The 24,995-nt window shown below is 39.1% G+C and overlaps 1 protein-coding gene across 2 annotated transcripts in view; it reads left to right on the top strand.

Annotated features, from left to right (window-relative positions):
- The first annotated feature begins 271 nt into the window (after positions 1-271).
- EDNRA (endothelin receptor type A) overlaps positions 272-24,995 on the top strand; it is a 62,779-nt gene continuing 38,055 nt past the window's right edge. Inside the window, exons 1-2 of one of the 2 annotated variants that reach the window (XM_055276080.2) lie at positions 272-1,193; positions 5,458-5,948. In XM_055276080.2, coding sequence (XP_055132055.1) covers positions 5,529-5,948 — 420 coding nt within the window. In that variant the 5' untranslated portion in view covers positions 272-1,193; positions 5,458-5,528. The remainder of the gene's footprint in view (positions 1,194-5,457; positions 5,949-24,995) is intronic. The other variant, XM_055276081.2, reaches the window with a different exon arrangement.

Below are 24,995 nucleotides of genomic sequence, written 5' to 3' on the forward strand. Positions count from 1 at the left end.
AGTAAATGAGTGTTGTTGTTTTAAGCCACTACGTTTTACAGTGATTTGTTTAGCTGCAACAGATAACCGGAACAGCATGGGATATAACATGACCAGTGCTCCAACCTCACACTTCTACAATGTGCTGACTCTAGCAGTGCACTGAAGGACTCCAAGGCAGGCCTTCCCTGAGGAGCCCCCAGTTTTTACTCACATGTCACAGGCAGTGGACTTTGTCCCTCATCTCCTCTTCCACCCCCAATTTAGGATAAAGTATTTGCCATGATAAAGATGTTGAGACCCACTTTCTGTAAGGTCTGCTTCCTCATTGTTTGAATTTCTTGAGGTTTCACAGAGCCACGCACTGGAACCTTCCATAGTCTCTCCTGAGACTCCTTCTTTGCCCTGGGCTGGAGGTCTGTAGCCGTGGGATGCTGGCTACAAGGGACAAGACAGAAGCAAACCACCTGATCCAGTAAACTGCTGTCCACTTCGGCTCCTCAACGGCCTCTAAGCTTAAGAAGGAGCACGCAAGCCAAGCAAAGGGTGCAGGGAAGACGGAGAAGAAACCACCCGTGGGCCCTGGCTCTGTGTCCAGTTGTTCCATCACAGATCAAATCTGCCTGCACTAAGAAGATGGGTTCCTGTGCAAGGCCTTTCGGAATTCTGAGTCTTGTCTGTCAAACTCTACCCTCTCTCCTCCACATCCCCCACCTCTTCTTTCAGGAAGGAAATAGTTAAAAAAGGCCTGGAAGGGGGCGGCAGCTTTGTGCTTTTTAGTGGCTGCGTCCCAGGATAGCTGGAAGGTTAGGACGCTCTTGCGGTCCCGGAGTGGAGTGGAAGGTCTGGAGCTTTGGGAGGAGACGGGGAGGACAGACTGGAGGCGTGTTCCTCCAGAGTTTTCTTTTTCGTGCGAGCCCTCGCGCGCGCGTACAGTCATCCCGCTGGTCTGACGATTGTGGAGAGGCGGTGGAGAGGCTTCATCCATCCCACCCGCTCGTCGCCGGGGATTGGGGTCCCAGCGAGACCTCCCCCGGAGAAGCAGTGCCCAGGAAGTTTTCTGAAGCCGGGGTAGCTGTGCAGCCGGAGCCGCAGCCGCGCCGGAGCCCTGAACACCGGCCACCCTCCGCGCCACCCACCCTCGCCGACTCCGGCTTCCTCTGGCCCAGGCGCCGCGCGGACCAGGCAGCTGTCTGCGCCCGCCGAGCTCCACGGTCGGTGCGAGTCTTTCCTATCGGGGACTGGGACTGGGGCGGGTGCGGGGATGGCGGAGACCCTGCCTGGGCCCCTCGGGCGGGAGAAGACGAGAGCTGGAAACGTTCTGGTCCGACCGCCCTGCAGCTTGGGCGACCCGTCGCAGCAAGGGCTGGCACCCACTTGCCCCAGGGCGCGCGGGGAGGCGGGCGCCTTCCGTGAGGGGTGCGCTCCGGGAACGTGTAGGGTTCGGGGAACGTCACCTCCCCACGTTAGGATTTAGGATTCGGAGTTTTAGGAAGAGGAAGCCCAATAGTTTTCCCTGGGTGACCCCTTTTCCCCAGGCATGCAAGAACTTTGAGGAACACCAAGCTCTGTGGCTTGCTCCAGCGCCTACTTGTGAAGTTGGCTCCACAGCCTTTTCTTACTGGCTTGCTTTTCCTCCCCCACATCTGGGTCTGGGTATGCCAAGGGTAGCCAAGGGCACTCGGTGTGAGGGACTGAGGTGTTTGGGAAAACCCCCTGTGTAGCTAGTTTTGGAAACCTGCCTGTGGAGGTCTGGGCGTTTTGTTCTGTGCTCTCCTTTAAAGGACACTTGTTGCTTCTCACGTGCAGAAAACAAGGGCTGCTTCTAGATAATCACCCTCTGTTTACATCATCCTAATGGCTCTCCCCGGATAGAGCTGGGGGTGGGAGGCATATTAAAGTCAGGCGTTGTCTCTAAGGAGAGTTGCTCATTTCTTAACCGGAGAGCAAAACCTCAGAAAACTTGTAGAAAGTTCCTACTTTTACTTGTTTTTTCCTCCACCTGTAGTTGTCTATGTGTTAGCTAATTGAGAAACATCTTGGCAGTCATTTCATGTAAATTGAATGCTCTAAACTCATGCCATTTTGATAAGGTCTAAATTTCCAAATTACCAATTACAGGTGAACTTTGATCCTGAGAGTCTCATATGTTAAATAGTTAAAGTGTAAGCATAAGGATTCAGTCCTCTTTTTTAATAATAGTTTTTGCACTCCCCAAACTCTCAGATTCCAAACAGGAAGAATGCTGAATCTATAGACCATGCCCTTCAGGTCTGAACCTGAGATGCTTCACTAGCGCTATGACTGATTATGACTGATGATTCAAAGCACAGCCTGACTCAGATTCCTGGAAATGAGCTACAGACCCACCTGGGAAGAACCTGCAGTTGAGGCGCTTCTTTCATTTGGTTTTGTACTTTTCGGCCAATGATAATATGACACCCACAGGCCTTTGCCAAGTATCCCTTAGTTTTGCAGCTTAACATGTGTGGAGAGCTGACAGAGAAGTCATCAGAAATGATTTCTGTGGTGGTGTCATTGTTGGAGGAGGAAGGAAGGGGTTTTTAATGATAGCTGGCTCTCATGCTTTAAGAACCCACAGCGCTGGCCTTACCTCCTGCCATAATCAGCTAACCAAGCAGACCAGCATGCTAACGTTCAAAGCACCACGAGACCTCTGATGAGTACAGCAGTACCCACCGTAGCCAGGTCAGTTCACAGGTCAGTTCCCAGCCGACTTTAGCCAGCAGAGAGCCATTCCATTTCTGCAAAAGGCCTTCTCTCTCTCATTTTTAAGAAAGCTGTTAATGAAGGTTCCCTTTCATTTGGGAAGCTAGAAGACGTTAGTCACTAAACAGCACAAGATATGAAAATATTTCTTCTCCCCCCATATCTGTGATCCAAAGAGGAGGATGACAAGAAGCTTTTCTCTTGGAGTCCTGGTCTTCCCTTTGGAATGGAAATGGTGTCATTTCATAGGTCTATCAATTTTTGGCCAGATACTCACTCCAGATTATAAGAAGCAGGAAAAAACTGCAAACTGTTTATAATTAAGTCTAGTCAGAGCTGACAAATACATGGCCTGCCTCTAGCCTTGAAAAATTGATATTTTTCCCATTTAATCAGAGTGAGTCAAGTCCTATAAGCAAAATTTTGTGTCCTGCCATTTCTTGGCTTTGAAACCTTGACCTAAATACTTCTTCAAGACTCCGGTTTCCTTATAAGTAAAATGGAGATACTGCTCCTGCCTACCTAGAGTTGTAAAGCTCAAGGCAGATAACAGATACATATATAGTAAGTTACTATATGTAAATACTATTATTATTTCAGAGTTCAGGGGGAAATCTCTGGGGAAGGCAAAAGTATCCAATACTTGCACTTTATATATACCCTATACTTTCTATACAACTTGAATAAATCTTATTTTATCCACATATTGGCCAAACCTAAGCTTTACTGATTTCCCAAGATAATTGTCAAAATTCCTAAAAGTGGTTAATATCAACCTTGAATACACTCAGAAAAAGGATTCAGTTTTTTTTTTTACTTTTTATTTATTTAATTTTTTTTTTTTTTTTTTTTTTAAGACAGGGTCTCACTCTGCTGCTCAGGATGGAGTGCAGTGACTCGATCATAGCTCCCTGCAGCCTTAACCTCCTGGGCTCAAGTGATTCTCCCACCTCAGCCTCCCAAGTAGCTGAGACTACAGGCACACGCCATCATGCCTGTCTAATCTTTTTTATGTTTTGTAAAGACAGGGTCTCACTAAGTTGCCCAGGGTAGTTTCAAACTCCTGGGCTCAAGCGATCCTCCTGCTTTGGCCTCCCAAAATGCTGAGATTATAGACATGAGCCACCACACCCAGCCAGGACTCAATTTTTTTTAAGATTAAATTATGACCTGGGTATATACATCACAGACACGTACACGCACCATTGCATAAACAGATTATGTCTTCATTTGAAGATTCATAAAAGCCTACAGAAAGGGAAATATATAAAATATTGAAATAGGATGAGCTATTTTTAGTTATCTTTGATTATTCCTTATTAAGGTCTCCTAGACTTCCTGGACAGGAAGGACCACTTGCTCTCTGCAAGTGACTTAAAAATAAATAAATAAATAGATAAACCACACCAGATGGTCTTTAAAAATGTCTAACCACCCTCCTGAGTCTATTGCTTCATCTAAACTCTGGAGACTTCTTTAAAATATTTTACATACAAATAAAGCACGAGAATGAGAGACAGGATGGTTTAGTGGTTAACAGCTCCGGCTCAGAGTTGGACTGACCTGCCTTAGAATCGCAGTGTTGCCACCCATCACCTGTGGCCTTGACAAGCTGCCTCACCCTCCTGGGCCTCTGTTCCCCTATCTTCAAAATTGAACCGTGGATCTACCCCACAGGTCCATTGTATGGATTACAGGGAATCATGCACATATAGTACTGAGTACAGTGACTGGCATAAAATAAATGTAGCTATATAGGATGGTTAAAAGATAGCATGGGGACAGATGTCCCTTGGAAAACCAAATACTATGACTAGCCTGGGAAATTTCATTACTCCTATTTCATTCATCGACAAATACTGCATTGTGAGGATAATTTCTGAGAAATGAAAAAGCAAAAAAACTCCTGTAGAAAATTTAGATTTTATATATTAATCATCAAGGTTTTCAAAACAAATGTTTTGTTTTTATCAATTATTTCATTCTTAATTGAAATTAAAATTGTTAGATGTGTTAATGGTATTAACCGGAGTTCTGATTAACATTTCATAACAGTTTAGATGGCTACCTGTGCTGCACTTTATTCCTATGTTCATTATTTATCATATGTAAGACAGCACACATTTTAGAAGATTGAATTTTTACATTCGATAATTTTATTTAATGCCTCAATACTCTGTACCCTTTACTCAGCATGTAATGCCTTTTCTCTTTCATTAAAAAATATGTTTGTATCTCAACTCTTGAAGATTTTTGTAATTCAGATTCTTATCAGCCTGAATGTAGAGAAAGAAGTAACTACTACTTAAAGGAAAAACTGACATAGCCTCATCCATATTATGATGTAGATATAAGTATAGTTATGTATAGAGATGAGTGAGAGAGACAAAGCTAGAGAGATAGGCAGATGGAGATAGAGCTAGAGATGGAAATAGAGACAGAGAGAGATAGCGATAGAGATGGAAATGGAGATGGAGACGGAGACAGAGACGGAGATGACGGAGATGATGGAGATGATGGAGATGATAGAGATGGAGATGGAGACTGACATAGAGGAGATAGAGCTTGCCCTAATAGAGCTTTAGTTTTTTTCTGGTTTTGCTCTGTCATAGGGTAACCTGATATACATACATCTTATCTAATCACCAAATATATCCTGCATTTTAATTGAATCAATAAATAATCATTGGTTATGATCTTTTTGGCAACTGGGTTTTGTAACAAAAATTATTTTTCCTTTTGTTTCAGGTGAAAAAAAGAGTGAAGGTGTAAAAGCAGCACAAGTGCAATAAGAGATATTTCCTCAAATTTGCCTCAAGATGGAAACCCATTGCCTCAGGGCATCCTTTTGGCTGGCACTGGTTGGATGTGTAATCAGTGATAATCCTGAGAGATATGGCACAAATCTAAGCAACCATGTGGATGATTTCACCACTTTTCGTGGCACAGAGCTCAGCTTCCTGGTTACCACTCATCAACCCACTAATTTGGTCCTACCCAGCAATGGCTCAATGCACAACTATTGCCCACAGCAGACTAAAATTACTTCAGCTTTCAAATACATTAACACTGTGATATCTTGTACTATTTTCATCGTGGGAATGGTGGGGAATGCAACTCTGCTCAGGATCATTTACCAGAACAAATGTATGAGGAATGGCCCCAACGCGCTGATAGCCAGTCTTGCCCTTGGAGACCTTATCTATGTGGTCATTGATCTCCCTATCAATGTATTTAAGGTAGGAAGTAACCACAAATGTATTTGCAGGTTTAAACCCATGCTCTGATTCCACATGGAGAGTTGCTGCAGACTTTTCTGACCTTTGGAATTTTATCTGTGTTTTTACGGAGAGCTATTTCTGCTATCTTCTAACTACTAGTTTTAAGATTTAAAAATTTTATTATCTGTCTTATGTTACCCTTAGTTTCTATCTTGATTGTAACAAAATAGTATTTCAGGGATGATGGTTCAGAATCATGGTGTTTCATGACTTGGATTCTCATGCCATCCCTGAGCTTGCTGGTTGGATAGGCAGTCTTGGCAAGATCCCTGGATTTTTATGAAATGCAATTTCCAGAGTGAGAGCTACTGGGCCCAGAAAATACTTGAAACAAACATATCCTTGAGTTTAGCTACCTGTTGAATATGATGCTGTTCCAAAGCCAGATATCTACAGTCCAGCTTGAAATGAATGGTATTTATTTTCTTTTGACTGTCTAGATTAATGATTAAAGCCAAAGGGCATCCTGGCTTTTCTCAGTGATTTGGGTGACTTAGAGATAATGGGGTCCACATGATAGCAGGCCAGTGTTGACCTTGCTGAGCAGCATTACTAACTAATACTACTTAAAATTGGCCTGCTTTACTGTGGTCTCCTGCATTTCTTCAGTCTGCATTTATCAAGCACCCACTGTGTGCCCACCCCTGAGCTAGGCAGTAAGGAACCAAAAAAAAACACAACAAAGTCAGTGCCTCAGTGTGAGAGGAAGATAACTAACCTTGCTTACAGACTGTATTAGGCCATTTCTACATTGCTATTAAAAAAAAAAAACGGCTGGGTAATTTATAAAGAAAAGAGATTTGATTGGCTCATGGCTCTGTACGCTGTACATGCATGGCTCCAGCATCTGCTTCTGGTGAGGGCCTCAGGAAGCTTCCAATTATGGCAGAGGGGGAAGGGGTGCAGGCACGTAACATGGCAAAAGCAGGAGCAAGAGAGAAGGGGACAAGGCACCACACTTGCAAACAACCAGATGTCTTGAGAATCACTCACTAACACAAGGACAGCACCAAGCCATTCATGGGAGATCTGCCCCCATGAGCCAGACACCTCCCACCAGTTCCTACCTCCAACATTGGGGATTACATTTCAACATGGGATTTGGAGGGGACAAACATCCAAACTATATCAGATACTACTTAGTCCCAAAACAAACTAAAGCTGAAGGAATTAGGTATTCCATATTTGGTCTAGTTGTTGTGAGGGAAAAATTGCTGCAAGAATTCAAATATACTAAAATTCAAATGAAATGGCCTGATCTATGCTAGATTTTATGAAATGTGTTTATTCTAAACACAGGAAGAGTATTTTCTTCAGCCTTGTTTTTTCCTTCTATGTATTATGCATAGAAAGCAACTATTCTAAGAGGTATTATTCTGAAATATTACTTTAAATAGCAAGTTTTGTCAGTTGAAGATATAACACATTTTAAGTAAAACAGTAATCTCTCAGTTTCCAATAAGTACACTTAAGCTGTGATTAAATTATATTACCCTAGCAGAAAAATCAGTGATCTGACAATATAGATGAAAACAATGGTTACAATTTTGACATTGCAAATAAAAACTTCCCAAAATTACACCAATACACTGTTTCCAAAATTGAAGAGATTAGAGAATAATCAAAAAATTGCCATCTCTTTCCACAGGATAGCATAAATACATGTGTTTTCTATTAGAGCTTTAAATAGGAATTTAGAACTAAACTATGATGCAAAATTGAAAATGTATAATTGGTTTAAAATGTTTAGCATATGCTACATAACTTTAATCTTTTCTTTTAAAAAGTTTTCTCTTTATGAAATACTATGTGTACACAACCACTTGACTTTCTCCTGACATTTGTCCTTAATGATAAACTGGAAAATTCAAATTTTGACTCTTCAGCCACCAGAGTGTGGAGTATCAAACATTGATTATTCATACTTATGAACTAGCGAACCAACCCATCATGGCTCAAGAAAATAATTAACCATCTCTGCATTAATAACTCCCTGCTGCTGTTCACCTTGAAGCACACTATGTAGATTTGACCATGTGCAAAGCAGCTTCTTAGCCAATCAATATCCACAACTGCTGGGAAGGATACCTGCTATCTCTACTTGCTACTGCCAATCACCAGACTAAGCATCATTTCTATTCCATGGCAACCTTTTAAGTCAGATCATCAGGCATGTCTCCAGATTTGGTAAAAATGCAAATAAAACTTTGCTTTACATTCACCTAGCAATGAATAAAAATTAACATATTCTTATTTGACCATATTGTTCTCCCCTCCTGGGAATCCAATACTTTGTATACCTTACTGTAGTTCTGAATAATGTGGACAGTTTGACTGGTACTTTTACATCATAGGTAGGAGTACATTTGTGTAATTCCTGTTTTTCCAAAACTCATGTAATGAGTCAGTTAACTATCATTAATTTTAGAAAGTAAACCTTTAGACTAAAAAAAAAAATACTCTTCAGTTATTTCAATCTTTTTCCAGAGGAAAAGAGAAAAAAAGCACTGGAGTGTGCTAAAAAGCCTCACAGTATTTAGGAGCGATCTCCACATCTTTCTGTCATCCTCTTCTCTAGGTCATGAGATCATACATGTTGCTATTCTTCTGACTTCTAACCAGGATACTCAAGAGATTCTTCCAAGCAATGTGAGTCACAGGCCCCCATCCCTTTCCCCCATAGCTGCCTCCCACAGTAAAATTCTGGTGCTTTGGAGTCTGTCACATATTAAACCTATAGATTCCTCTAACTATATCAAGTTCACTACCTCTGTATTGCAGGACAAGGTAGCAGCTGTCCATCTCACTTTACCATTACATTTATGTAGCTATGAAAATAATGCATACAGTTGGAGAATATTCAGTTAAAGGGATGTGTGAGCCTTCTTTATTTCCCTCACTATTAGAAGGATTAGGTGGAAAGAAGAATAAATAGTTGAAAGTATCTAATATGCTCTTCAAAGAAAGATGAGTTTTGAATCACACCTATTTTTGTGTTTAACAATTATATTAATTGCTTTTCTTTTTTAATTTGTATAAATTTATGGGGTGCAAGTGTAGTTTTGTTACATGTATATATTGCATAGTGGTGAAGTCAAGGCTTTTAGGGTATCCATCACCAGAATAATATACATTGTACCCACTCCGAAATTTCTCATCACCCACTCTTAGTTGCTTTTATGCTCAGTTCTAAGGTGTCTCCAGACAGACAACATTGCTTTGAGTCATATCAGAGTCAGCATAAGTGGAAGTAGACCATTTAAAGATTGTATTAATATCTGAGGCAAGCTAGAATTGCTGATAAGACTGTAATAATGTTACAAGAAAAAGAAGAAGGCATGATAAAGTATTCTTCCTATTAACGTTTTATTCCCTTTCTCTCACTTTGAAAAAGATTGTACTGAAACAGTTTCACAGATCAATGTGATATAAAATGCAACTGAAAAGTAATGCAACAGATATCAAACAGCTGGCTGTTTCGGATGTCATTAACCTGTGTAGCTGTTGCTTGGTGGCTCCGGATGGCCTGTGGCATGGAAGGTGGGGTGGGGTCATTCCACACCTAAATTTTCAGAAATTTCTTAATTTCTTAATTGATCTCCATATCTTCAGAGCCTCTTCCCCATAACATATCCGGGACTTTGCTTCCATCTGTCAAGTGCCACTGCTTCTACAAAAGCACCTAGGAGCTCCCACCTGTCCCCCTTGTCATCCATGTTTAGCAATCAAGGCCCTCCACACTTTGGCCATGCTTCACCTCCTTCCTACTAATTCCCAACATGCATGGCTCAGCTCTGTCAAAATGCTATCACTACCCCCAAGGAACGTACTTTGCCCTAAATAACATTCTCAAAGAGACTGAATATAATCACTGAATTGCTGCTGCTGAAGCATTTACAGATCCTAGTTTGAAAAATGAGCTAGGCCTAGAATTATATATGTGGCATCAAACAGAAATAACCCAAAAGATGAAAAGAAGTTCCTATAGCCCTTGCTTACATACACTCACACACACACATACACACACACACACACACAACCTGATGATAAAATAAACTCAGCAATCTAAGAAAGTAAAATGCAAGGCAGAAGGAACCAAGGCAAGCCAATGAATGCCAGTTGCCTTCTTGGTTTTCAAACGCAATGGCCTTGCAAATGCTAATGTTGAAGAAAAAACTATTTCTAAGATTATCAAAGGATAACTGATTTTTAGTTGTTCAAAAAAAGGATAATATTACTAATTGCAGTAGAAGATTGACAAAAGCAGGAAGGAGGAAAGGAAAGGAGTTAGCAGATTTTTTCATATACCCAAGCTTATAACCCATACTGCTGGTGGATTCATTCTTGTCAATAAATTACATTATCTGATATCCTAAATTTTCAAGAAGAACAAAAACTTAGCCAAGTAAATTAATCTGTATATAGGATATTTACATTTGTTAGAATGGCAAAATAGTTAAAACATTGTATCCATGTTAGGAGACCAAAAATAACCCCTGATTACTAGATGACAAAATAGATGAGAAGTATAGAATTTAATAATTGTATTATTTAATGATTCATGAGATTACATGTATGCCATAGAGTATTGTCCATAGGGAGATGAGTTATAATTTTGAACAGAGTGGAAGCCCTACAAGTGATATTTGTACATGAGCCAAGGCTTGGCACCATGTAGCTTCAGGATAACAGCTCTGCCATATGTACACACAGACATTTCCATATATCACTGTACCTCATCTCTTAAGCAGAAACAAGAATGCGGGGAAATGTATGTATGAGAGAGATGGAGTAAGGGAAAGAAGTAAGAGGTACAGTCCAATGGCTTGCCATAGACGCTTTTGACTTGCATAGCAGGGAGTTGATGCCATGGATAATATGCCATGTAAATCATGTCTCCACTTAGCATGTGGCACAAAGCAGATCTGTGAGAACAACAATGATAGAATCCAGTAACTGTTGATTACTAATTTTGTCTACCCTAAGCAACCACCCCTTATTGAGGACAACAATGAAAAATAAACACATCTTATTTCTGCATGAAATTACCACGAATATTTTGCAATGAAAAGTCAAGACTCTCAATATGTTGCTCTGGCAGAGGATCTGAACAATGTGGAAATGAGAGACATCCACATAGAGCCAGTTATCTCCATGTTCACACAGCCTTTGACATCTTGTGCAACTGGGATCCATCCTTCTGGGGCAGCTTTACAAAAGTTGCTTCTTGACATATCAAATCACCACAGCAAATTGTGTCTTAAGAATAAATTGTCACAACTTACAGATTAGATGCCTCAAGCATAGTAGATGTTCAGTAATGCTTGTTGTTATGGTTTGATTTGATAAGGGCCTTCCTCTTAAATTAACTTCAAATCAGATTAATCTGAGATATTCAAATTAAAATGATGATGATGGTGGGGGGGTGGTGGTGATGACGATGATGATGATTTGTCAAAGGGATTCTTCATTTATAGACAAGGCAGAAGACATTATCAGTGGTATGCACATACTATTCCCCAACTTAGTCAAGTTACCCACCAAATTCTGTGTGTGATAAGCATATTTCCCTTTTACTGCATCATCACGCAAATAAAAACACACTTTTCTCATGTACTCCAAGAATCATGCTATCATCATAAAATTAGCTATAGAAACTGCATTCTCTAAATTTTAAGAGAGAAAATGTGTCCCTTGACCAAGATCTCTGTTCCTCACTGGTGCATTGTATTCCAGCTAGATGTTTTCCCATAGGGTAGCTCTGACGCTGCCTCCTCTGTGAGCACCTCTCCTTCCACGCTTTTCTGCTACCTCTTTATACTCCAGCTAACCTGGTCTATCTATCTGAGTCCTTCTGCCTGGAATATGGTCCTTCTACCTGGAATATTTTTTCCTCAGGCCTTCTCTGGCTTCTTCCACTTTATTCCTTGGATGTTAGCTTACTCATCTCTTTGGCAAGTATCCATGATCCAAACTGGGTAGTGCCACTCCCAAGACCCCCTTTATTAAGCCTGTACTGGCACTTAAAACATACTCTATTGTATTTCCCAGCTCCTTGGCCTGTCTGCAAGTTCCTTGAGGCATGCTGCCATCATTCTCATTTATCACTATATCTCCTGTGCCCAGCTTTAAAAATATTTGGTAAATGAGTGAAAAAAGAAAATGCACTATAGTTGCCTCTATTAGAATGTTTTTCTCCCATGCAATTCCAGATCTACAAGCAGACCTGCTTATTGAGTTTATTGAATTTCTACCTTTTTTTCTGAAAATCAGAATGTCTCAGGGTCCATAAATCTGTGAGAAGCTCGTGGGAAGCAGAGCAGCACATAACAGCAAGATGATTTTCCCCTTCCCTTTGTCTCTAGGGGTCAAGAGTTCTTGTCTCATGGTTCAGGCATTGTGTTAACTATTTCTGTGCATTCTTTAAGCATAGTTGTAACTGTAGTTTTGATTGAAATATTAACCTATAAGTGATTTGGAATATCAAAATAAACATTCATATCACAGAAGTTTTTTTTTTTTTTTTTTTGCTCTTGAGAGAAAACGAAATAGGTTGATTTTTCTGGCAATACTAAGATATATGTACATTGCAAAACATTATGCTAACTAGCTAGCTTAAGAATATATGTACATATAAAATGACAGTGATAAATTTATTAGCCAATTTGCTGTTTGTTATAAGGAAGTTGCTGTCTGGAAAGGCTTCAGAACCCTGTCCAACTCTACCTCCCCTTCTGACTTTTCGTTTCCTGTGTCTGGGAACCTCATTGCCTTCTCTCATGGTCATGTTAAATAATTATTCTCATGTGAGGTTACTCTGCTAACCCTCGGCATTTGGCTCACAGCACAGTTATTCCCGCGTCAGTGATGGGGGGTGGAAACCGTCCATCACTGCAAGACTGTTCCCATGGCTGAGGAGGGAGAGATGGTTTCAGTCCTGTTCTTGTTAGTAAGGTGTTGAGATGAAAATATATTCATGGCTGATGATATTCCCCCATCAAAGTGTTCATTTAGCTCATTGGAAGAGTTTGCTATATTCTAAATTTAACATAAAATAATGATGCAGGAAAGTTTTAGGTTTGAGAAAATAATTTTCGCATGATACATTGTGTATGTGTGTGTGTGCTTGTGTGTGTGTGTAAATGTTGCTCTGGTTCCAGCATTCTGATCAATAAAAGCAGAAGTTCAGGCCATTTTATCCTGAAGTATTTCTATAGGGTAGTCTTATGAGTTGCTTGATTATTATACAAAGTATATACAGTTAGTATAAAGAGTGTGCAAACTAAAATGAAGGGGGCTGGGGAATCAAGTTTGTTGTCTCTGAAGTTGATTTTGAGACTGGAGTGGTTAAATAAAGGCTGTTCTAAGAAATTCCATCAAAATAAATTTGATATACTGCCAGAAATTCTACAACTGCCTTCTGGATCTACCACATTCTCTTGGGAGTTAGAACTACTGCTTTCTATATCTACAATTTTATTTTTAACTAGGTCTAGTTTTTATTGGAAAAACTGTCCTAAGATTAAAAGTTAATGGTTGAAATTAAATTTAATAATAAAACTGAATGTGTCATTCAGCATTAATTTTTGGTAGCCTTATGTTTAAATTTGAACATCAAATATTATACAAAACTGCATGCTCTGAAGCATCTATTTAAATTTGGTACGTTTTTGCAGAAGAGCAACCTGGAAAAAAATAAAATAAATAAATTTGGAAGGTTTGAAGCCTTCAATGTTCTTGGGCTCGGGAACCTAAAATCAAATGTGCCCTCAGAAAGACTTAATATTATTTTAGATTGTGCACATTTAGAGGTCGCTTCTCAGAACTTAAACACCTCTAAGAGTTTTATTGACATTCCAACTTTTAAAACAACTTCCTTGGAGACTAGTACCAAGAAAGGAAGCAAGTCAAATCTTGCATCTCATACTTGCCCTAAACATAAGACTCCTGTTATTTTAGATCAAATTTATACTAGAAGGCAATAAAGATGGCAACTCATTCACCACTTGTTTACTCAGTAATATAAGGTATTTATTCTCTAACTGCTCTTCATTTATTCAATAAAGACATTGGGTAAATAGCAGCAAACAAAACAGACAGACATCCTTGCCCTTGTGGATTCTGGTAGAAGAGCAAGACAAAAAGGGAAAAAAATAAGTAAATACATAGTATGTAAGATAAGTGCTAAGTAGATAAGTACAATGGGGAAAGGGAGTGGAAAGAAGAGAGATATTGAGTGGGTGATCTCAATGCAAGGTGACAGTTGAGTAAAAGAAGGGATGAAGGAGCAAACAATGCCGCTATGTAAGGTAAGAGCATTCCAGTTACAGGAAACATCAAGTGCAAAGGCCCTGTGGCAGGAATGTGCCTGGAGGGTTAAAGGAAGAGCAAGGAGGCCATGGTCGTTGAGTGGGAGAGAGAGAGTCGTGGCAAATGAGATCACAAGGATATGAGGGTGGAGCAAGAGTAGGGGAGAGGTAGAGCACATAGGGCCTGATAGCATGGTGACTATATCATCTATTGTCCAAACAGGACAATTTTGAGAGTGAAGGGAGACACTATTATGTCAGGACAATAGGCATAAACCAGGACTGTCCTGGGTAAACAAGGAAAACCTATACACCTTTAAAAGTCTTTGGCTTTTTTCTCTGAATGAGATAGGAAGTTTTTGGAAAGTTATGTCCAGATGAGTGACATGAACTGGTTTACATTTTAACAGGAACATTCTGGCCAGGCACAGTGGCTCAAGCCTGTAATCCCAACACCTAGGGAGGCAGAGGTGGGAGGATAGCTTGAGCCTAGGTGTTGGCTACTATGTTGAAAAGTATTTCCTAAATCAATGAAGGGAAAATATGCAACTTAAAATATGTTATATATACTAATATATAACATGAGAATATTACCTAAAGTGTAGCGTTTACTCTATGCCAAGCTAAGTCGTATGACCCTCCCAACAAATCTATGACATGCTACTGTTGCCTGAATGATAATATGAAAAAAGTGAGTCCCAGAGTGTTAAATAACTTCCTCAAAGTCACACAGCTAGAAATGTCAGGTCCAGGATTTGGATCCAGCCTGATCCCAGAGGCTGTGGTGTTAGCCAGCCTGCTATACTATTCTTCCATACACCTCGTAAGACAAACCTTATCATTACCAAAATGTCATCCCTAACACAAATAGATTTTCAAAGACTGTTCAAAGAAGAAAATCATTTCCTTTTATCTTCTCCACTAAATCCAACAGCTTCATTAGTTCCTTCTTTAAGACAGAAGTAACACATTGTAAAGAAAATGTGTACAATAGATTGCACTCCAAAATAGCATCTATGTTGTAAGTCTTGCAGATGGCCTTGGGACATCTGGTGAACAGGATTTGTGTAGCCTATGTTCATTGTCTTGTCAGTGAGGTCAACTAACAGAAGGAGAGCCAGAAAATAAAAAATAAATAAACTGAGAGGGAAGATTGAGTTATTTGATGGACTGATTGCCTCGACACATCTGCTCAGAGAAATGCGTTTTGCCAAACGAATGGCTCATCTAGTCATCACTTAAAAGGCAAGGCAATTTGTCTGTGGACAGGATACAGAAGAATGAATGTCTATGGCTAGCCCATAGTTTCAGTTGGGTTAGAAACATCAGGCTTGACTGAAAAAGCTAGAGGCTGCTTTTCTAGACTTTCCTCCTTGGGGGTTTACCAGATGCGCAGGAGTTAAAAGGAGGCTGTGGGCTGGGTGCGGTGGCTCACGCCTGTAATCCCAGCACTTTGGGAGGCCGAGGCAGGCGGATCATGAGGTCAGGAGATCAAGACCATCCTGGCTAACACGGTGAAACCCCGTCTGTACTAAAAAAATACAAAAAATTAGCTGGGCGCGGTGGCGGGCGCCTGTAGTCCTAGCTACTCAGGAGGCTGAGGCAGGAAAATGGCGTGAACCCGGGAGGCGAAGCTTGCAGTAAGCCGAGATACCACCACTGCACTCTGGCCTGGGCAAAAAAGCGAGATTCTGTCTCAAAAAAAAAAAAAAAAGGAGGATGTGGAAGCATAATAGATGACATTTGTGGATATGTCTAAACCGATCATTGAAAAGATGCCAGTAATCCTCAATTTTTAAAGATTTGCCTATAAAACCTACCTTTTGTGAAACCTTTCCATTAAATCTAATGCATAAGGAACTTCATTATTAATTCCTAATTTTAAAAGCAACAAATAAAGGAAACATTATTGAAAATTTTTTCAATGTCCAAAATATTGCTTATCAAAATATGAAAGGTAATGGATACACGTTTCTTAACAAAATATTGAATAACACATTATACCACATACGACATGAGTTTTATGCCACCAAAGTACTTTTGCAGAATGTCTGTACAAAAAAAATCTCTAACCACTGTGAACTTTTAGTTTGAAAGAAGATTTAAATCTCAGTTTTCACCAAATAGAAATATCTAGAATACAGCAAAGTTTCTCTTTTAAAATGGTGTCATTGACGTCATAAGTATGGTATTTCTCTGCATATTTTCATTGTTTCCATAAATTTTACTTGCTTAAAGAAGTGAAATCTATGAAAATTACGGTTATGTTATATCATTTAAGAGTCATAATACTTTTTAAAATTTAAAAATGTTATTGAAATGTAGCATACACATAGAATAACGTGCCTAAGCATCGGCTCTGTTAATTTTCACAAAATGAACACATGTGTAACCAGGATCAACAAACAGAGCATTACCAGCACCCTGAAGTCTCCTAGTCACTATCCTAACCCCTAAGCCACTCACTTTCCTGACATCTAACAGCATGAATTTGCTTGCCTGTGTTTGTGTTTCCAGCATATGGAATCCTATGATGCCTATATGTATTGTTTTGTGTCTGGCTTGTCTTACTCAACATTATGTTTGTGAGAGTCATCCATATTGTTGCATTCAGTTGTACTTCAGTCATTCTCATTATTGTATAGCACTTCACTGTGTGAATATCGCACTTTATCAATTCTACTAAAGACGGGCATTATTAAGTAGTTTCTAGTTTTGGGCTATTTTGAATAGTGCAGCTGTGGACATTCTCCTATGCATCTTTTTGGTGCATATATATGTTGAATATGTAAGTATATAGATATAAAAACCTATAGTTGTGTATATAATGATATCTGTAATATTTATGTATCAACATAGCTACATACTAAATGTATCTAAATATATACTTTTTATGTAATTTTTCTTGACCATAACCCTTTTATATTTTACTATTCAGTAATGTTGGAGAATTACACTAGGGTAAGGTACAGAATTAAGAACTAAGCAATAGAATTCTTTTTTTTTTTGTTTAGAGATGGGGTCTTGCTTTGTTGCCCAGGCTGGTTTCAAACTCCTGGCTTCAAGTAATCCTCTCATCTCAGCCTCCCAAATTGCTGGGATTACAGGCATGAGCCACCATGCCTGGCCCAGAATTCTTTTCTAATTCTAAAGGCTCTAAGACTTGTGTGGCCTGTGTATGAATTTGGTCCATGATAATTATTTGCCTTTCAAGAAAATCTATTATCTGCCTTCATAATGGATAATTCCCAGATCAACTCACACATTGACTAAGTACCTGTAGAAAACACAGAGGAATCTAGGCTAGCCATGCCTTCAAGTTGCTCACGTTCTATTTGAGGATACAAGCAAATAGTCAATAAAGTTAGCCTGGATACCAGCGGAGTTTTATACTCAAGTATTCTCTTGGACTTTTTTTTTTTTTTTTGATATGGAGTCTCGCTCTGTCACCCAGGCTGGAGCGCAGTGGCACGATCTCGGCTCACTGCAAGCTCCGCCTCCCGGGTTCACACCATTCTCCTGCCTCAGCCTCCTGAGTAGCTGGGACTACAGGTGCCCGCCACCACGCCTGGCTAATTTTTTTGTATTTTTAGTAGAGACGGGGTTTCACCGTGTTAGCCAGGATGGTCTGCATCTCCTGACCTCGTGATCCGTCCACCTCGGCCTTCAAAGTGCTGGGATTACAGGTCTGAGCCACCGCGCCCAGCCTGTCTTGGACTTTTTGAAACCGAAGAACACAAAGATACTATTTTTAATGTGAAATACCTCTAAAAATGTTCATTGAAAATAGAAAGATTAGCATCTTAGTACAAGATTGCCAGGGTAGGGATGGTTGTCATAGAAATTTACCAAATTGGAACACATGAAGACAGAGCTAAAAGAAAAATTTCTCTTAATATCATCAGCAAAATTTGCATTTGCAACATCCCAAAAAGAAATGTTATTTATGAAAACCCACTGACCACGTATGAAATGGAACCATCTTACAATGTAAACACTCCCAGGAAGTCATTCAGAACTCTGTGAAATGTCTGAGCACTGCATTTTTGCAATCTGATGAATAAGAGTTTAAATGTAAGTGAGTCATTGACACTTTTCCTGCTTTTTGTTCTGGGGAAATAGCTTCACAGTAATATTTTCATTAATTGTATGGAGTGACTTCAGAATCATCTCCAGCTCCTGTACCATCATAAAGGAAGTCAACCCAGAGGGAGTGGTATGCACTAAGGTGACCGTCCAGAACCCACTTTCAAGCACTGCTGCTTTCTGCTGCTTGATTCGCTCACCCAGGGCCCAGCAAACTACAGCTAGTGAGCCAAATCTGGCCCACCGCCTGTTTTCGTAAATGAAGTTTTACTGGAACACAGCCATACCTATTGCTTACGTATTTTCTATGGCAGCTTTTGAGAGTAGTTTCAGCAGACACCATATGGCCCAGAAAGCCTAAAATATTTACTATCTGGCCATTTATGGAAAAAGTTTGTCAAGCCTGGTGGCATCTCACCAACTGCCCTGCCCCTTCCTCTCATCCCTGGCTCTCATCTACCTCCATTTGGACCCACAGGCAGTCAAAGCCCAAGATCTGAACTTCAGAAATGTGAATAAGGCTTCACAACCTTTTTCTCTTTTTAACAGAGACGGGGTTTCACTGTTTCCCAGGCTGATCTTGAACTCTTAAACTCAAGCAATTCTCTTACCTCAACCTCCCAAAATACTGGGATTACAGGCATGAGCCACTGTGCCCAGACACTTCATAACCTTTGATATTTTTAAGTGCCTAATGCCTTAACCCCAAGAAGTAAATGGGCATAATCTCAAGAAGTCAAAATATGTTTTATTTTTTAAAATGGTTTATCACTAATCTTGAATAAATCACTTGACCTCCCAAGTCATTCTTTTTCTTTTTCTTCTTTTTCTGAGGAAGGGCCTCACTCTACTACCGAGGCTGGAGTTCAGCGGCATAACCACAGCTCCCTGCTGCCTCAAGCTCCTGAGCCCAAGCAATCCTCCCACCTAAGCCTCCCAAGTGGCTGGGACTACAGGCACATGCCACCATGCCCAACTAATTTTTTGAATTTTTGTAAAGATAGGGTCTCACTATGTTGCCCAGGCTGGTCTCAAATTTTTGGACTCAAGTGATCCTCCCTCCTCAGCTTCACAAAGTGCTGGGATTATAGGCGTGAGCCACCATGCCCGGCCTCAAGTCATTATTTTTATTTGAAAAAAATAAATAAAGAAGGGACCATTTCATGGTATCCCACTAGGCATAATGACACAAAGTAGGCTTATTCCTAAGCTGACAGCCAACATCAGTTACAACAACCAGGGTCTATTGTCTCTTCGTTGTCTCGATTTATGTTAGTAAATATCAGAACCTTGGTCTCATGAGAGGTCTTGGCAACCACAATTCACATGTTTTCTAATCAAAATTAAACAATTTTTAAATTCTTTGTCACACACTTAGAAATATTCAATACATTGTCCTTTGGGTAATTAAAAGCAGCACTAAGCCAGGTGGCTAGATTTTTGGGTAGCCATTTATGTTTCAGTTAAGAAAAAGAAAAAGGAAAAGGAGATGATGAAGATTTTTCATTTATTTTAGAGAAATTTCATAAGAAAATATAGTTACTCTCTAAAAGTCTTTTTTTTTTTTTTTTTTTTTTGAGATGAAGTCTCACTCTGTCACCCAGGCTAGAATGCAGTGATGCAATCTTGGCTCACTGCAACCTCCGCCTCCCGAGTTCAAGCAATTCTCCTACCTCAGCCTCCTGAGTAGCTGGGATTACAGGTGCCCACTACGACACCCAGCTAATTTTTGTATTTTTAGTAGAGATGGGATTTCACCATGTTGGCCAGGCTGGTCTCGAACTCCTGATCTCAGGTGGTCTGCCCGCCTCAGCCTCCCAAAGTGCTGGGATTACAAGTGTGAGCCACCACACCCAGCCTCTAAAAGTCTGAAAGATAAAGCTTTACATACTTGAAGTTACTCAGTCAGAAAATCACAACACTTTATATTTCTTTGGATGGACCAATTGAATTACATGATCATAACTAAAAACAGATGAATTTTCTTACCTCTATGCTGTAAAAATCAGGGACTATTTCTTTAATAATGGACAGAAAAGCCATGTCTTAGACAAAGGGCAAAGTGGGGGATAAGATAAGAAATATATTCCATTTTTTAACACTAGGTGTATGTGTGTGTGCATACATGTTATTTTTTGTGACACAGATGTTCTCTGTTTACATTAGATTTTTCCAAACTGCTAGTGGTCAGGTGTGGTGATTCATGCCTGTAATCCCAGCACATTGGGAGGCCAAGGCCAGAGGCTCATTTGAGCCCAGAAGTTCGAGACTAGTCAGAGTAACATGATGAAACCCCATTGCTACAAAAAATACAAAAATTGGCTGAGTGTGGTGGCACGTGCCTGCAGTCCCAGCTACTGGAAGGCTGAAGTGGGAGAATCACTTAAGCCCAGGTCGAGGCTTCTGAGCCATGATTGCTCCCACTGCACTCCAGCTTGGAAGGAAAAAAAAAAATGTTGGGAGGAAAGGACAAGGGAACTACAGGGGATGGAGGGAAAAAAAGCAGAATTGGGTAGTGGAGACCCATCCTTAGGACTCAACCATGTCATTCTGCCAGCACCCAAGTAACATTTCATATATTTGAGGAAGAAAGGGAGGGAGCATGGACTCTCAAAATGTGAGGAGTCAACATATGTAGTTCCAGCTATGTGAAAGCAGGTTGAAGAACCAGAGCATTGACCTATTCATGATTTTTGCAGAGGCACTCATTTGGATCGGCCCTCCAAACAGGCTGGTGTAAGAGCCTCTCAGTATCTACACCAAAGCCCATCTCTCTTGTGGTTTTGAAATTCTTTACTTGCTTGCAGTAGCTCCAGTGAACCCTCATGAAGTGATAAACATTTAGTTTATTTGTAGAAATGGCCCAGAAGAAAAAGCTGGTATTAGAACCGAAGATGTCTAATGAAGTATATTTTTCTTAGCCAGAAATTTTGGATAAATGAATGAGTGGAGAAAAGTTAAGTGCCTGAGGGCTCAATATTTGTCCTTCAATTACTTTTGGGGTTGTGATCCTTGGTACATGCCACATTCTGTTCAGACTACCTCTTCTCTGCTAAAAACATGCCTGTGCAGGGGCAGTTCCCACACTAGTAGGAGGTACAGTCTCGCACATTTATGCCTTTGTATAAATTAGAGAAAATCCTAATTTTTCATGTTTTGAATAGGGAATATATTCAAATGGATCAAAAATCAAGAAAATAGAAAAAGGCATACATTGAGAAGTCTTCCTCTTAGACCAGTCCTGATCACCAAATTTCCCAACTCCCACCCTCTGTAGCGAATCACCTTTAAAAGATTCTTCTGTATCTTTCCAGTGTTTCTTCATGCAAATATAAGAAAATCCAAATATATATTTCTATTCTCTCCCCTGTTTATTACACAATGTTCTGTACATTGCTTTTTTCAATTGACAGTGTATCCTGGAGCTCTCCGAATATCAATATATGAAAAGCTGCCTCATTTTTTAAATAGTTTCATAGTATCCCATTGTGGGAGAGTGCCATAGGTTATACAATCAATTGTTCCAATCTTTCGCTTTTGCAGACTATGCTACAATTGTAACCATGTGCATGTCATGTTTATATCTATGGGTACAGCTATGTGACAAATTCCCACACATAGGATTCCTGTGCCATAGGTCAAGTGTCTGTATTACTTTGATATAAATTGCCAAATTGTCCCCCATAATAATTGTGCTGTCTTGCACTCTCATTAGCAATGTAGGAGTTCCTATTTCCCCATTGCCTAAACATATTTTTAGATTAGGCATTTCTCTTTCCTTTGGATTATCTTAAATAGAAAATGTCAGGGAGGAAGATTTTTTGTTCCTATACAATAAGATTACTTATAAAAAATGGTGAAAAAATAGGAAACTAATTTTGGAAAACGTATTGGGTCACTGAATCAAATGCCCAATGATAATTTAATGTGTCATTTACTTTTGCAAAAGTATACATTTTTACCCATAATGAAAAGGACACTAATTCAAGAAAGTATCATAGAAAATTAGATATTTTTTCTACTCTGAAGCAATCACTGATTGTCAGTGGATCCTGTACACTAAATTATTTCAGAATTCATGCACCTGAAAATTGTCAAATATATAAACTCTAATTATTAGATTATTGATATTTAGAAGAAGGATTTGTGACGCATTTGTGCCAGTTTTGCCCAGTCATTTATATATCAAAAAAGTACTCATAATGGAACCAAATTATTTTCATCTTCAACTTGAACAGCTTTTTGATATTTCAGGTTGAAACCAAGATAAGCCTGTGCATTGAGTCTGACGAATTGTACTTTTTCCAAATATAACAGTTTTGAAAACTAATTTATGAATTTTAGTAGCTAAGTTCCATCCAGTTTCGACTCCCATTTTTTGACACAGATCATAATGAAAAACCTAGCAGCCAATATCCAAACTTTACCCCAGACCTTTCTACTGTTCAGGCAGTAGTTGAGGACTGAGACAGACGTTCTGAATGACAACTTTACGGCGACAACTGAGTGTTAATGTCATGTGATAACATGTCTGTAGCTTTTTTGGAAATAATCTAGGATAATAGAATGGGAGATATCTCTTCAAAAATATGTATTTAGCCTAATTGCTGAAATACTTCATATTTTTAGGACCGATATGACTGCTTTTTTTCATTTATTTAGTTTATAACTTCATGTAGTATGAATTCAGCCTGAAATTGACTTTTAAATTTTATACCTAAATTCATAGGTTTAGTTTTTTGAAGAAAACAATGGCTTTCCAGTAAATAAAATAATCTTTTTACATTTTCTTTTGTTCAGCCTTGAGTTTGTTTTGAGAGCTTTAGTTTTCATAAAAAAGAGAAATGTCATTTCAAAATTTGGGAGAATTGTAAAACACCATTATATTTTTTCAGATATGTTTTAAAATTTATTTTGTACAAAATATTTGTAGATATGAGGCTTCACTTTGTTGAATTCATCCTACACACACACTTCTTTTTAGCAGAAATTAATAGAAAGCCAATTCTAAATTAATGTAGGTAATACATAATCTACTCAACTGGTTGAATACCTTGGTTGCAAGTCTTGTCCTGACCGAGCTAAGTGACAAGACTCTCAATCTACTGAGCTTCCAGCATCTAGGCAGAGCTCCCAGGACAAGCAGAAATCACAGGGAACAGGAATCAGGAAAGAGCAGGAAAAGATCTTTTAGTTCCCATGTGTAGAAACAAATGCTCAGCTGCCTCTGTATTGAACCATATTGATGCCTGCCACTATATTGCTCATTGTAGATAGAAATAATTATGTTAAAAGTTACAGTCGATTAGAAATTGCAACCACCTCTTTCAAAAAAGTGATTACCACAATTTTGAAAGGAAGAGAAATACAGATTGTAATTTTTTTGCCATACCAGCAAAGAAAATTAAATATTAAAATTATTATAAAGATGCTCTGACAAGCTATGTGACCTTCAGAGTTTCATCGTCAAAACAGAGTATTAATCTAGATCAGTGTTTCTCCAAATTTTTGTTCTCAGCATCCCTTTATACTCTGAACAATCATTGAGGACACCAAATTTTTCTTCATCTATGTTATATTGATGGATATTTATAATGTTACAAGTTAAAACTGATCATTTTATTAAAAAATTTATTAGTTTTCATGAACATAACCCCATTAAATGTTACCATAAATAGTATATTTTTATGAAAAAAATTATATTTTCCAAAACAAAAAAATTATTTAGTGAGAAAAATGGCATTGTTTTACATTTTTACAAGTCTGTTTATTTAATGTCTGGCTTAATAGAAGACAGCTAAAACTCATATCAGCTTCTGCAATCTGTTGTACTATGTTGTTTTGGCTGAAGCATATGAAAAAACTCTAGCCTCACAAAAAAATGTAGTTTAAAAAAGGATGAGAATTTTAATCATCTTTTCAGATAATTGTGAATATTCTTTGATACTACATCAAAACTCTCCCATTGGCAGTTTTGTAAAGATTAGTTGCAATGTGTAATCTGAAACCATATTAATGAACTTTTCAGACACTATTACATTAAAATATGTTGTCTCTCCTGTACTTTGCATAGATCATTTACATAAGCATGGTTTTGCAACATCAGACATTGGTGGTTAGGAATTACTAGTTTACCAATTATAAGGATCTTCTCGATGTTGCCTTATTTAATTATATAATATCAAAAAACTACATTCGTTAATATCACCACCAATTCTTTGTCACATGGAATATTAAAAAGACATGTACCAAAGCTCAAGATATATTAAAAATTTATAATTTCTGTGCTGCTTCAACAGGGAAACTCATGAAACATGATCCATAAAGAAAAAAATATTGGGCCTTATCAAAATTAAAAACTTTTACTCTGCAAAAGACCCTGTTAAGAGGCGGAAAAGACAACAGCCAGGTGCAGTGGTTCACGCCTATAATCCCAGCACTTTGGGAGGCCAAGGCAAGCAGATTGCTTTGAGCTCAGGAGTTAAGGACCAGCCTGGGCAAAATGGCAAAACTCTGTCTCTACAAAAAAAAAAATACAAAAATTAGCCAGGCATGGTGGCATGCACCTGTGGTCCCAGCTACTCTGGAGGCTGAGGCTGTAGAATCACTT

Source organism: Symphalangus syndactylus, chromosome 4 (genome assembly GCF_028878055.3).
Source record: "Symphalangus syndactylus isolate Jambi chromosome 4, NHGRI_mSymSyn1-v2.1_pri, whole genome shotgun sequence".
Lineage (NCBI taxonomy): Eukaryota > Metazoa > Chordata > Mammalia > Primates > Hylobatidae > Symphalangus > Symphalangus syndactylus.